Raw genomic sequence first — 14,400 nt, 5'->3', positions numbered from 1 at the left:
ACATAGCCGTCGTTTATATCATCTATTTCTTCTCGGCAGGTGGTACCCATGCCTGAGGCTGCCAGCTCTCTCCCGGGCCCTTTGTGGCCTTCTCCCAAGGATCGTGACCGTATTTCTTCTTTGTCGTGCTCGGCTTCGACGCCTGCTCCGCAGCCTCAGCTTCGACTTTCTTCGCATTCGTCGCCTCCATTTCCGGTGCAATTGGCTGGGATTGCGCGGTGTTCAGTGCTGGCAAAGGCTGGCCCATGTCTTGTCCCGGGGCGTCCATGACCCTAGGCTTCGCCTCCCACCTGGCGTCCGCCTGAGCAGCCAGCATCTTCATCCTCTCCTGTCGGAAAACCTCTTTCGATTGCTCTTCCAGCGAGGGGGGGTTCTCGCGGGTATGCCGCAGCCATTGGTGCCAAAGCGGTGACACCTTCACATCTGATAGATAGGTCGATCGGGGGTACTTAACAATGCGGCGGAATCGACCGGGTCCGTCACCACGAGCTTCGCGAAACTCCCAGTAGGTGTAGCCCTGCAGGTCACGGCCTGGAACCGAGCATGTTAGTCCACGAGGTTCAAGATTGGGCCTTAGTTCAGAAGAGAGGGAACGGACCGACAAGGAAGCGCTTGCGCCATGGTAGTCTGAGCGACTTCCACTTGTACCAGGCCTCCAAAATGGGTGATAGCCGTGTCGAAGACATGTGCAGCAATATTTTGTGAGGCTGGGGGAAGCAAAGAATGAATATTTCGTTCAGGATCCCATGGCTTTAGGATACCGGAATCAATGGGTCTTGCGAAAAGTAATGAGGTCAAGCTTGAATAATCTGCACCGCCACAAGGAAGTTTGACCGAGGAGGATTGGCTGGGCGGTTATTGGCTGGCTTATTATCAGCCACATATTTAAATGTTTTCTGCAACGCAATTGCCCACAGTTACATTGACCCCCACCAGCCACCATCGCACACGTCACTCCGCAAGGCCGCGGCGGGCACGCCGGACCCCGGGCGCTGTCACCTTATCCAGGCTCCCGCTGGCTAAACAGATGCATAAACAATTAAATCTTCCCCACTAACAAGGCACAAGTGCGGTCTACGTCGGGCCTTTCCAATCACTTTCTCCCCTGCCACCCGACTATTGTCCTCTCCGCAAAACATTTGGATCGCCCTTGGTCTTTTTTCCTTTCTGTTCCGAGAACGAGACGAACTGCATCACTTCCTGCAGGAGTCGAGTTTGCAAAACTCCTGAGACAGTCTTGCGCCCGCGCGTGGAACGACTGAGAGAGCGAGGTTTACGCATCTCTACCAGCGGCGGTGCTACTTCCGTCATCGCCGGACCCCGCCGACGTCAGCGCCTAACCGCTGCATAATTGAAACGCAGCCACGAACCCAACTGCCAAGCGCTTAAAACATAACAACGAGATCTACCCAGTTGACGAAGACTTTTTTTTCTTCAAAGCGATACAATAAACCAAGATGGCTTCCGTAACGTCTCTAGACAAAGACTTGCGCAAACTGCGCCTCGACAAGTATACCCCCGCCGCTGCGAAAGAGGTCAGCAGCTGGATCGAGAGCATCATCGGTGAAAGGCTTTCGGGAGGAGATTTGCTCGAAAGCCTGAAAGATGGCGTCGCGCTGTGCAAGTAGGTCAATGGGAGACTTCTCTTTAAATGCCACTAACTAACATTTAATACTTCAGACTTATCAATCTTGCGGTACCACCACCCGGTGTTAAATTCAAGAAGTCAGCCATGCCCTTCGTACAGATGGAGAATATCTCCCACTTCCTGCGCGCCTGCAAAGAGCCGCCTTTGAACCTCCAAGAGCATGACGTCTTTCTCACCGTCGACCTATACGAGCAAAAGGACCCTGCTCAGGTGCTGCAGTGCCTTGGCGCCTTTAGTCGCGCCGCGCACGCTGCGAATCCGGCCAAGTTCCCGACGACAATTGGCGGTAGAAGCCGAGGAGTCATGAGCCCGCAGGGTACCGGTCGCGGTACACCGTCACCGACTCGAGCTCGCGGCCTGTCGAATGCTTCAGGATTTGGCTCACCTCGACCTAATTTGGCCAGTACCAAAACCGGTGATTCGGGTTCCGGCCGGTGGAGTCCGACAAAGCCTACTTCTCCAACTACGAGCTGGAGTAAGAAGGAACATGAAGGAGCTACTTCTCCAGCTTGGAACATTGCTCAGTATGGCTACATGGGCGGCGCTAGCCAGGGAAACCTAGGTATTTCATTCGGCAGCCGTAGACAAATCACTAGTGCCGGTCCCCACGTACCCAGCCTAGCTGAAAAGGAAAAGAAGCGGAGGGAGAGAGAAGCCGAAGAAGAAAAGCAACGCCAACAGATGGAGGAGGAAGAAATCCGGAGACAAAAGGCATTAGAAGAGGAGGAGGCAAGGGCTCGCCAGGAGGAAGAGCTTGCCATCGAACGGGAAGTTCAGCTACTGAGAGAGGAAAAACTGCGTGCAGCCGAGCAAGAAAAGAAGCAATGGGAAGAACAAGAACGTCAGTGGAGGCTAAATGAGGAGAAGCGGCGCAAGGAGGAAGAGGAGGCTGAGGCTCAGCTTGCCGAAGAACGGAAGCGCACACGCAGCCGCAGCGACGCTCGACTTCGTGGTCAATTCCTTAGCCAGTATCAGGCGGAAGAAGCTGTTAAGCCTCAAAAGACCGGAGCTGAACGGATCGCCGAGCTGGAGGCTGAACTCGAAAAGGCCAGGGAACGAGAAAGGCAATATGAGCGTGAACGTCAGGGCCGCAGTGGCAGACCAGTTGCTGTCAGCAGTGATCCTAAAGCTCGGCTTAGGTCTAGAAGCCGCCCAAGCGATGGGACTCCCAGCCGTCAAGATTCCTGGTCGAGGAACGAGCGCGAGGTTCTGCAAACGGCATGGACTGACCACCAAGGGGCACAGCAAGATGACAAGCCTCCGGCACCTCCACCGAGATCCCCCAGGCCACTGCCAGATCCTATGGCTGCCGCTCCGCCTCCCCAGAAGGTGGTAGCCCATACGACCGGTGGTCGACCCCTTCCAGACCCTGCCACGTACAAGTCGTCTTCCCAGACCACACAGAACCGGACGGATCGATTCCTCGCTAACAACGCCGCACCGGTGCAACCTGTGGCAAAGCAGACCTATTCTCGCGAGCTGGGTCTTACAGCAGAGCAAGACGGTGAAGATCGACGTCGTGCCGAGAGCCAAAATAAGACGAAGGCCGGCGGGTGGGCGTCTAAATCTCTTCTCGAGCGTGAGATGGAGATGGAACGCCAACGCCAACGTGAGTGGGAGGAAGCTCAAGAGGAGACTGCTAAGGCCGTCCCGACTGGTAATGGTGTTGACGGAATTGGTGGCGGCATTGGTGGCCGTTGGGATGTGAGCCAGTGGGCGGGCTACACTGGGGGAGACAATCAAAATCGGGGCAGTCAAGGTATTGGCGCCAGTCGAAGACAAATTGTCGGACCTCGGCCTTTGCCCAACACCCCACGATGATTATGTGTACTTGTTCGGTCTATGAGCATTTTGTTTGTTTCCAAGAGCCTATAGGAAAGATTAGACTAATCAGTTTGACTTGCAAGTCTGTTCGAGTCTAGATTGTCAATATGAAGCTAATATTCTATTACTTTTTTTGTGGTCAAAGAAGTGTCTGACTGAATTCATCGACGAGTTATATATTCGTCTCGCGTGAGACCATCTACTACAACCATAAGTTCTGGCAGTATTTGTCTATGCGACTAGGATTTCCTTCCTTGTCAATCATCAACCCATGCCCCAGGTAGGTCGCGCAGTTTCTTAGCCCTAGGGAAATAACCCGACTTGTACAGCTTCTTATTTTGTCGTCTCTCAAAGCGCGCATGTAGTAGACCCTGAGCGATTTTAAAGGATCGTTCGACTCGCCGAGCCTTTCCTCTACTAGTGTACCACTGCGACCACTTCCAATAATCCGGATTTAAATCTCTAGGCGGGCAGAAGCCAAATGGCCAGGCGTCTAGCTGTACTTCTTCCATCGTTGGGTGATCCAGTGTTTTCCAGATGTGGTGCATGTGTCGCTCACTCATCTCTGCGATATCTTGCTTAAACTGTGCTGCCGGCTCGATAGAGTAAGGCGTGTCTGGCCCCAGATACTTGAACTCTTCCCTGACCTCGTAAGCTAGACTTGTCGACGTGACTCGGCGAGTCCATGATGGAAATACGAAACCGCTGATGCTCAGTTGGACCAGGTCCCTGGGCCATGAGAATGTGCGCTCTACCTCCAAGTAATCTTTCCACATAAAATCAGAGTATGACCATTCTTCTGAAAGGTATTGGTCAAGTTCCACGCCACATAACCACAAGATGGAGCCCCAGCAGAAAAGAGCGCTCTCCAGATTATGGGGACAAGTAGCCACATTGACCATGTGCCACAATGCAGTTCTACACGCAGAAACACCCTTGATAAACCTACTCACGTCGACACCTCCTCCGATAATGTAAGAAAATAGAGAAGTCCAGTACTCATTTTCTTCTGGAGAAGACATCCATATGCATTCCTGATTTGAGCGCTGGGCAAAAAGGATGACAGCTTCGTCCCAGGCTACGGCGATGAAATCAAGCCACTCTTCAGAGAAAACATTGTACTGAAACCTTTCGAAACACATCAGCATGTCCCTTGGGTGGGACATACTGGAAACCAAAAACCGGTACTGGATGACTGTTGGTACCTCTGTCGCGAGACACATCCCGACGAGATCGATATAAGCTTTCGATACTTGCTCAGGATCGCCACGGTGATCGAGGGAATTGCGGCCTGGATGTGTTTTGGAGCCAAGTAAACTAAAAGGAAGACAATTTTTGGTTAGCCTTTAGGCCCTACCAGGTAGTTCATCAACTCATGATATGACTTACTACTCGTCCGCATTGAGCTTCGAGTTTTGTTGTAATATAAACCGGCACATATCCGGCTGAGGAAAAGAAGCCGCCCACTAAGGAGCGACAATGTCAGTTGCCCCAGTGCAGTATTTGGATAACAGGCGACAGAGCTTACTTCGAACAGTGTTGCTCCATCAATAAGAGTCGTAGGCGTAATGACCTTTTCTGAAAACATATCTTGGAGACCTCGAATGCTTCCTCCGTAGCAGTATCTGTATAACCTCCACTTGACCTGATTGTGAGTTCTGCTGTCGATGATGTGCGGGATATTCAGCGAGCAGGATATGGACATCGACCCGGTAAACCACCACATCAACTGGATGGCATAAGTACTTGACTGATGTCTGATAGTCAAACTTTTAGTCTCGTTCGTTGTGATTGTCTCTTCCCCGTTCTTCCATTTTGACTTCTTAGTGACCTTTCTATTGTCAACTAAGCTCTGGATACCGAGAAGCCATGCTGTTTCCGACGTAAACCTGTCCAATACTACCCTCGTTGTTTTCGAAAGTGCGGATTCTTCAGGTTGTTTAGGTGGCTCATGAGTACAGTATGTCGTTGAGGAGATGGGGTTTTCGGGTTGTTTGTCATGTATTGATGTTTGTTTGCCACGCAATGCCTGCTTTTTACTAAGGAAGATTCAGTCATAATTCAGAGTTTCTTCTATGGGGATGAAAGACATACTAGGTTGCTGTCGTGAGCTTAAGCTGCAGCAAACTGACCTGTTCTTCTAATTCTTCCTTCAAGGTCTTGATGTCATCCTTCCTACGGAGGAAAGACAATTTTTGACCTTTCGTCCCACTCCCTTTGCTCTCTAACTTGTTAACTACCTCCTCAAGCTTTAGCAAAGACCCTTTAACTCTTTTCAGGACAGCGTCTACTCCTTCATCAACTAGACTGGAAACTCCAAATAAACGCAATTCATCATCGATGAGTTTCCCAAGACTGTCACAAGTCAATCCCACAAAATCGAGTTTTGACGACAGGCCTCTGATTTCTTCAGGGGCAGATTTGAATGTTCCAACGACTTTTTTGATCTTGAAGCTAGTGTCCACTACTTGACCTGTCAATGCGATCACACCGAATGCGGCCTCCATGGGCGGGCCAGGGAGCGGTATCAACCCGGCGCTTATTGAAGTGTACTCAGTTGTCAAGAGAGCAACATTGCGCGATTGGAACTGAAGTGGAAATAATAAATGAAGAAAATCGAATAGCAGTAGTTAGAGAGGAAAAAAAATCAGAGATAGATGCGAGACGAATGTTTCCCGACATCAGTCTTTGGCTTCAGGAGTAGAAATACCCCCAACAGGCTCGCTTCCATTACCCAAGCCCCCTGGCCCAATCAACCTGCCAGAATGCTATTGTGTTGGCCTCCTGTGCAACACTGTCTGGTGGCAGTGCCTGAAATCTGCCTCGTTATGCTCCACTTCTCGCCCGTTCCCCTTGCCCTTACGCGCCCCGGTTGAAGTGGCGTGATGCTGTTGGTTGAGGCTGGCCGGGGTTCTCAAGACTATAACAGGAGATATTCCCACTGCATGCCAAATACTGTTGTTTGAATAACACTTCGGTTTGTGACGCAGATATTTAAACCAAGGAGTCGCTGAGGTTGAAGAGAGGCATTACAACTGCGCCCTTAAAGAACCGAATTTCCTTAATAGGGATTCATCGTTATTATCATTATCATGATCGGAGGAACGCATGGTGACATTGAATAACTAATATACTTTGGAGTCTTGCATTGTATCATTCTGAATCCTGCCAACCTCCCGGTATTTGGAGACGCTTTTCTTTCCGAAGGTACCCGATCCTATAGAGCTTTCGTAAGAGCCTCCTTTCAAATCTTTTTCGTACCAGTTCCTTAGCATAGTAGAAAGATTTACAAAAATCGACCGGTGTTTTACCATGATGTTCTGCAAGACAGAATTCGGGTAAATCAATGGTATTGAAGTCGGCATCCCTGGCCGCTGAGTAGACATAAGGCCAATCAATCGATGTTATATCAGGAGGATAGATCTTCCATATAGCATGATGAGGTTCATTGTCTTTTGCCATAGTGTACCAAAACCAATGATTACGTGGGAAAATACGTCGAAAAAAGCCAAAATCTCTGAACTCATGCCTAACCTCGTAAGCAGGGCTAGCGGGTTCAACCCAACGGCGCCAAATGGGAACATCAAAGCCATCAATGGTCGTTGAACCTAGCACCGTCGGCCACGCACCATGGTAAGAACCAGCCTGGGGGGTCGGCCAGTTCTTTTCACAATCTAACTTCTCGTAATGCAAGTAATTCGAGACATTGACACCGGCTGTCTGCAAGATTCTCAACCAGCGTGTCAACGACGCTTCGACTTCTCGATGGCAATTGGAACTGCGAAGCAGCAAACCAAAGGCGCTACGCCACCCGTGATGGTCTGTCAGGTTGGGAATCCCGTGAGAACTGCACATCTTATGAATGTCGACGCCTTCTTTGATAAGAGTGCTGAAAACACCTGTCCACAGACTTATTGCCCATTCATCCGGCAGCCAGCAAGACGGATTTCGTGCATCATTTGCAAACACGGCAATTGAAGCATCCCAGGCTTCATTGAGGAAAGCTTCTCTTTCGGTTTCATCAAGTTGGGAATCTCGAATCCGCTGGTAATGTGGAAAGAACCATTTAGGTTCCAACTCAAATGCACGTAGCCACTTCATTCTTGTAGTAGCTGGTATGCCTATAGAGAGAAAAGTATCGTCTTACTCAAGCAGACGTAGCCGCTTTGAGGGTGTAGGATCGCAAAGATATCGAATACAACCGACTGTATATCCAGGAGGAGGAGGACGGCAAATACTTAGCACAGTATTAGCTTTGCTACATTCTCAGCTTGGGGCTACTCACTCTTCGCCTAGGCATTGTCGAAGATTCTGCCGAGCCAAGAAACGACAAATATCTGGCTGATGAAAACCAGCCGCGAACTTCATTACACATCGTTAGTACTGTGGTCGATCTAAATCACAAAAGGCCTGTGGATAATACTTCGAATAGAGTCATGCAGTCAATGAAAGAAGTGAGGGTGACTTCGCGGGTAATCAGCATCTGCTGAAGACCGGATAAATTCCCATATTCTATAATCTTTGTAAGCTTTTCGAATCTCGTCTTATCGATTTCCTTCGATACTATGTGCTGCACATTGAGAGCGTAGGATATAGGTGTTATGGTGTCCAGTTTCCAGCTGAACAGGATGCGATAAGCAAGCCCTCGAAGACCAAAGGAGTATGTCTTGGATTCTTTGACGTTAATTTGTTCATCGGACTGTTGCCAACGGGACCTCTTCGTCACCATAGCCGTCTTTACGTCACCCAACAAGCCGATTCTATGGATCTTTTGGCGGTGAATCTTTTCAATGACGACGGACGAAGTGTGATCTCTAAATGCTGCTGAACATGGAGTAATTTCAGACAGCAGTGATGCCTGGCGCTTCGGTAAAACGATCTGGGCCCCTTGCGGTGGCAAGACTAACTGCTCAACAACCCCACAACGTGAGCTTTGCCGGTAATTAGTAAATATTCTTTTCAGAGGCTTCGATACGAAACACACAATATCTCTGCAGTCATCATGTGCTGCAAATGATTCAGGTCTTCATCTAGGCAAGAGCCCAAACGCCGTATATCATCCTTCCTTTCCAAGAAAGAGAACCCAACTGTATGCAAACCACGCTTTTGTGATGCTCGCCGCTCGAGTTTGATAATGATGCCATGGAGCTCCGCGAGTGTCGACTCAATGCTTCGCAGAACGCATACTCCCCACGTCTCAATGAGCTCAGAGCACCGCCAATTCGAGACACCACCTTCAAAACTTCTTTTGATGGCGCCGCATATCGCTTCAACCCGTTCCACTTTAAGAGCCAGACGATTGATCTCAGTCGAGGCAGAGCGATAGGTTCCGACAACTCGCTTCACCTTGACGGCGGAGTCGATCAATTGTATAGAGAGGCCGACGATGCCAATTGCTGCCTCCATCATAATCCGAAACTATTCTCAGCATAGAGGCTTACGCCGAAAGAGTAGCCAAACCTAGAATTTGATGTCTGGTCCATGGCACGGAAAGGAGGAGGTGGGTGGTCTTGCGTTTATCTGATTGTATGAAATCAGCCTTGTGACTGCAGGCTACCCTGCCGAGGGAGATGTGCATATTATCAGCCAACAGTATGCCGTCAGGGGCGCAAGGGTGGTGGAAGGGGGTTTGCTTCGTGGCCCAATGAAGCACGTCTGAACTAACCACAGCCACAATCTTAACCGCTCACTTAGAATCGACTTGTTGGTGGCGGAATGTAGGAGTGGTAGCAAGTCCTTGTTCGCAACTTCCGCTCTATCCAGACTTGTCTGACAGTTTACATGAACATGATAGAGGCATCTGCCCCACCGGCGCAATTGGATGATGCCAATATACCTTAAGTGTAGATCTATAAGATTGGTAGTTTCTCGATCTACCAGTAATGTGTACCAAGAAGGACCCCCGCTTTTGCAACTACAGATTGCTTTATGCAGCCTCTCTTTCCACCCCTTAACTATGTACTTAAATGTAGAAATCTAGCGGTAGGTTCAGCCACTTGCACTGCTCTATGTCCTTGAAACCTCTCATCATTTGATCATCTACCGGCCAATCAAACAACCTCATCTTCATATCATCTTTAACAGATGGCTCCCAGGGGCCTGACTTCTCGAGTGCTTCCAGTGTACTATTGAAACCCCTTGCTCGCAAGAAGTCCTTGTCTGGATTTGGATCGTACGTCCTCGCAAATGAAGAGAATGTATCGACCATGTACTGCTCCCATGGCAAGTCGTTCTCATCACGAAACGGCAGTCCTTGACGCGCAAGATTACCGAACATTGGAATCAGGTCCCCGGAATGGCATCTCAAGTTGTTTGTAGATGATTCAGGATCGCCGGTAGGATGTTCCTCAGACTTCGGCGCTTCGCAGATGTCGAGCCTTGGCCACTCCAATGTTTGGTATGTCCGTTCATACTCGTAATAATACACCTTCGAACCAAGCACGCCGCTGTTGAGTCCGGCATATACCGTCGCCTGGTCGATACAGCGAAACATGGCGTCAGTCGCCAGTTGCGCACCAACTCCAAATGCCGCCCGCGTTTTGTTACTAGTCTTAAGCGGAGGGAAAAGATCCGGCGGGGGGTCTGGAAGACCTTGAGATGTAAGCCATGATGTGATATTGGGAACGGTGCCGTTCTGCGGAAAGATGAGAAACGGTAAGCCGTCTTCTGAAGTGATTCCCATCATGAGGTGGACGTCTATAGGATCCCCATTAAGCTGTAGCTCATCAGATGTCAGGTATTTGCCGTCTACAACCATATAGCGGGCACCGAAGCCAAGTTTTTCGACTGGCAATTGACGGAGGCAGTCAACTTTCGATTTGGCTTTGGTGCAATTCGCACTTTCGAGAATAGTGTTCCCAACGACTGCCATCTCATTGGTGATGGAAAAGTACTTGGCATAAGACTTCCCATACGTCAACCCTCCCAAACTGCTTAAAGGGATGGCCCCGGCGAACTTGCCCTTTGCTCTGGGAGACGCCATTAGAGCGCGGACAGACGCGCCGCCAGCGGATTGCCCAAAGATGGTGATTTCTGCTGGGTTTCCTCCGAAATCACGAATATGCTCTTGGACCCAATCCAATGCTACAATCTGGTCGGCAAGGCCATAGTTTCCGTTCGTTACGTCATCATCGAGAGCCAGAAACCCCAATGTTCCTAAACGGTAGTTTATGGTAACGACCACGACATCACCCCGTGAGGCAAGGTTCCCTCCGTCAAACATTGGATCACTGCCAAACCCACTAGTAAGAGCTCCTCCATGGATCCAGAACATGACTGGCCGGAGCCTCTTGTCTGTTTGTCTAGACCGTGAAATATAGGGTGTATAAATATTCAAAAAATGGCAGTCTTCATTGCCGCCGAAGCCTTGGTAGCAGGGGGAGCCGTATTCGAGGGCCGAGGCGTTGCCACCGGAGCCAGTGTATAGCTTCGGGTATGTGAATCGCGTCGTTTTCGAGGCGTATCGCAAGCCCTGGAAGCGAAAGCTATTTCTGTCTCGGAATCCAAGTATATCATCGTTGTTTGAGTGTATCGTTACTTGCCACTGATTGCTTGTATCCTGAGAAACACCGTTGGAAAATGGCGCCGTATGCGTACACAACGCCGGAAGAGCGTCAGAGGCACTAGGAGAAGACAGAACCCCCTTGGAACTGATCGCCCTAGTATCGCTGCTGTCTTTCTCTTCTGCGACCCAGATCGCAGGTACATTCTTCTCTCGATAATCGAGAATAGCTAGGAGTCTTTGGATGCTGTTCGAATCAGGAGACCACAATTGCTCCCCGAGCTCTTTGCAGGTGGCCTTTGCATCATCGAGTGTTAGAGCTTCGCCAAAGAAGAGAGCACTGGAATTTGCTGACGGACTCTTCAAGTCTAGAGAATCCTCCTGTTAATTTTTTTGACATATTCTTTGACAAGAGGCGCTTCTTGCTACTAACCTAGAAGATCATTGTCTCGAAGGATGGTAATATCGGTCTTTAGGTCCTGAGGCGACGGTGCGCACGAAACAGCTGCGGCTAGCCAGGCGACCAGAGCGGCTCCCCTCCACATGACGTCTTACACCAAAATCGAGATGACAACTCGCCAAGAAAGCACGTGCAACTCCTATGTACAATCATGGAGAAGAGACAACGTTCAAGAAAACTCCAATCGAATGCAATTGTAGTTGTTGCTCTTAAGGATGATGTGAACAATAAGTTTGAGTCGTATCCGTCTATTCCCCTCGAAAGAACAAGCATCTGTCCAACCTAGTTGGACCGGAGTACCCCGAAATGCGCGAGAGATTTATGGGACGGGATTCAAGCGAGCCAAGGACCGGAGAGTGAAGCAAAAAGGAAAAGTCGGCACGGTCCGGTTAGATTCCCATGCTGTTAACTTAGATCGATATTACTTGGTCTTTGCTGCGGAAATATCCTATCCTGCCTTCGCACACCCGAGTAAAGCTCAGACTTGAGCTTCCCTGCAAGCGAACGGCTTCCATGCTTGGAACATCGCAAAGAAAAAGCTTAAGATGGTGTGAACACCCAACAGGGAAGCATGCTGGACGCGGCCATTCCAAGGGTTTTAGATTGGATGTATAAGGTCGCTTGGAGGCCGACGCTTGGTCTGAGCCAAAAGACTGTGGATGCCCGGGTTTCAAACCTTACTTCTTCAGCGCACATAGTAAGTCGCTCCAGCTAAGTGGGTACCACGAAAGGCCCTGTTTCTGCGTTTAATTCCTTGATCGTTACATCGAGGCGAACCTCGGGGGCAATTATTAGTACTTGTTTGTTACAGGTCTGTCTCCCTGGCGGCGGGGACTGGTCGTTGGGAGCGACACACTTCGGGTGGCAGGCGTATGCCGATTCCTCGGCAATCTAGGGCTATAATTTGAGCCGTCAGTGGACTGATTGCAATGTTTCCTTCTTCTACGCGGGTCGGTGCGGGGTGATGCTGTAACACAAGTCTAAACGTTCTAAATTCGGCGTGGGGGGACGAAAGGTGATGTTGGATGGCATCGTAGCAACCAACAGTAACATAGATGAACCGGGGTTTTGTTCAATTAGTTTTTGTAGGCTTTCTACATAGAAAGATGGTCTGACTGTCCAGTGGGTTAAAGATGGCGGTATACTGCGGTATGGCAAGACCAAGAGTCTTGCAAAACGGCTTTCTATCTGGGCTCGCATCTGATGCTCGCTGACACCAGTCCTATGAACTTGCTTATGCCGAGTAAACTTTATGTTTAGCAAAAAGTGCCTAACTCGTTGGAAACTGGTTGTCATGACACTTGCTTGACTCATAAAGATTGTATGAGAAAACCCAATAAAGTAGCCTTCGTTGTAATGAACCAACGGCACGTCAAGATAAGACAGGTCGTGTGTTGGACGAACTTCAATATCGGATCCCACGACTGATTGGGGTTAGCTGCGTAGAACTCACGACTTCAAACGAAGCCTGTCTCTAACCTTCTGTCTGAAAACGAACCTGACCAATTTTAGAATTGGAGTATCCATATCTAATCCAAATTTAACGTTTCGGCCTACTTCGCAAATACTCCGCCTCGGGGTTTCCTCTGAAATTCTATCAGTCATGCCGTTGCCCCTGGCTGAGCATTCGACAGGCGCATTTGACATGATACTGTATGATCTTAAACCTCGTCCAGATACTGTAATCGGGGCTGTAACGAAGGTCAGACATGAGAATAGCGAGAACAGCTGTAGTGCGAAATGCAACAATGACATAGATACCTTGAAAGGGTCATCAGTGTAATTTTGAAATAAAAAGGCAAGAAACGTATCTCTATGTTATTGAAAGGGAGAGCTAACCACTTTCGAAGTGGTGTGGATAAGGCACTTGGCTAGAGTAGGTGACATCCGTTTTGGAAAAAAGATCAAAGTTAAGACAATAGGAAATGGAAACAATTCTCAGTTTCCAGTGAAATTGTGGAAGATCTTTCGCTCCCAGTTACACAGGTCTTGAGCATCTTGGTTTATGGTTTACCTACACTAGGGATCCAAGTTCGGCAATACTAATCAGCGGCATGAACTGTCAAGGTAAAGCTCTCTGCCTTGAAACGTTTGAACCTTTGTTCGTCAAGTTGTTCTTCAAGTGGGCCTTTCACTGAGAAACGAAAAAGCGCGCATGCAGCGGTACCAGGACTGTCTACAAACCTGATACGTAGGTGGTTTACTTTTGTATATGTTAGTCTTACTAGGTGGTTCATGCATTCAAAAAGTGGCAAGCCGGCTTATACCTTTTCGAACAAGCCGAGGTTCACAATACCAGCATGACCTTAAAGCACTGTAAGGTAAGAGAACCAAGTGCTAATAGTAACAATCTGTGTACTTCTAGAAAGGAATTATTAAGCCCGCGTTTGAGAATTGATACCCAGATAAGTCAAAATAATGTAAATCTGGTAGTGATTTAAAGCCTCTCTATCCACATCTCTGGGTCAAGTAGTACAAATGTGGAAACATTTACACGATTGATACCAAAAAAAAAGGGGGGGGGGGGGGGGGGGGGGTAAGCCTCTTGTTCTCATGTCATGTTTTCAGCAGTACCCCACGGAGAGAGATGGGGGGAGAAGGATGAGGGATGGTGGGGAAGAAGTGATACTGATGGAAGCAGATGCTTCTGTCAAATGGCAAGCTAACATGTAGTGATGGCCAAAGAGGGGCACAACTCAATGCATATTCTGACAGTACATCAAAGCTGCATGTGCTGAAAGACTCAGAGGATGTCTCCGCGTGAAACCCATGCACATTCTGTCACCAATGTGCAATGTCATGCATGGAGCTAAGACTACATATGCCGTGCCATGATGCCTGGAAGTGAAAGACAACAGCCTGTTTTTTTTTTTTTTTTTAATCTAAGCTAGTAACTCAAGTGGTAATCACAGAGGTAAAAGTCTGAAAAACTATGGTCTCTGACCTAGGACCTACTCTGGTTGAAGT

General features: G+C 49.0%; 5 protein-coding genes across 5 annotated transcripts; 1 reads left to right on the top strand and 4 right to left on the bottom strand.

Moving 5' to 3' along the window:
- Positions 1–22: 22 nt before the first annotated feature.
- CTRU02_213771 (NADH-ubiquinone oxidoreductase assembly factor N7BML) lies at positions 23–686 on the bottom strand (the record flags this gene model as incomplete). Its single annotated transcript, XM_036732928.1, has 2 exons — positions 23–531; positions 599–686. 2 exons carry the CDS (start codon positions 684–686, stop codon positions 23–25), a joined length of 597 nt encoding a protein of 198 aa, XP_036575352.1.
- A 771-nt stretch (positions 687–1,457) lies between these two features.
- Positions 1,458–3,469, top strand: CTRU02_213770 (calponin; the record flags this gene model as incomplete). Its single annotated transcript, XM_036732926.1, has 2 exons — positions 1,458–1,624; positions 1,681–3,469. 2 exons carry the CDS (start codon positions 1,458–1,460, stop codon positions 3,467–3,469), a joined length of 1,956 nt encoding a protein of 651 aa, XP_036575351.1.
- Positions 3,470–3,729: 260 nt separating this feature from the next.
- On the bottom strand, positions 3,730–5,177 carry CTRU02_213769 (uncharacterized protein; the record flags this gene model as incomplete). The annotated part of the gene is made up of 3 exons (XM_036732925.2): positions 3,730–4,789; positions 4,862–4,938; positions 5,001–5,177. 3 exons carry the CDS (start codon positions 5,175–5,177, stop codon positions 3,730–3,732), a joined length of 1,314 nt encoding a protein of 437 aa, XP_036575350.2.
- A 2,576-nt stretch (positions 5,178–7,753) lies between these two features.
- On the bottom strand, positions 7,754–8,878 carry CTRU02_213768 (uncharacterized protein; the record flags this gene model as incomplete). The annotated part of the gene is made up of 3 exons (XM_036732924.2): positions 7,754–7,834; positions 7,896–8,403; positions 8,457–8,878. 3 exons carry the CDS (start codon positions 8,876–8,878, stop codon positions 7,754–7,756), a joined length of 1,011 nt encoding a protein of 336 aa, XP_036575349.2.
- Positions 8,879–9,434: 556 nt separating this feature from the next.
- CTRU02_213767 (putative carboxylesterase from carbohydrate esterase family gh10) lies at positions 9,435–11,518 on the bottom strand (the record flags this gene model as incomplete). The annotated part of the gene is made up of 2 exons (XM_036732923.1): positions 9,435–11,341; positions 11,407–11,518. The coding sequence occupies 2 exons, from the start codon at positions 11,516–11,518 to the stop codon at positions 9,435–9,437; spliced, it is 2,019 nt and encodes a 672-aa protein (XP_036575348.1).
- Between the last annotated feature and the right edge of the window lie 2,882 nt (positions 11,519–14,400).

Source organism: Colletotrichum truncatum (genome assembly GCF_014235925.2).
Source record: "Colletotrichum truncatum strain CMES1059 chromosome Unknown Contig_0010, whole genome shotgun sequence".
Taxonomy (NCBI): domain Eukaryota; kingdom Fungi; phylum Ascomycota; class Sordariomycetes; order Glomerellales; family Glomerellaceae; genus Colletotrichum; species Colletotrichum truncatum.
The sequence above is the reverse complement of the archived record's forward strand: the minus strand, read 5'-3'. Positions and strand labels throughout refer to the sequence as shown.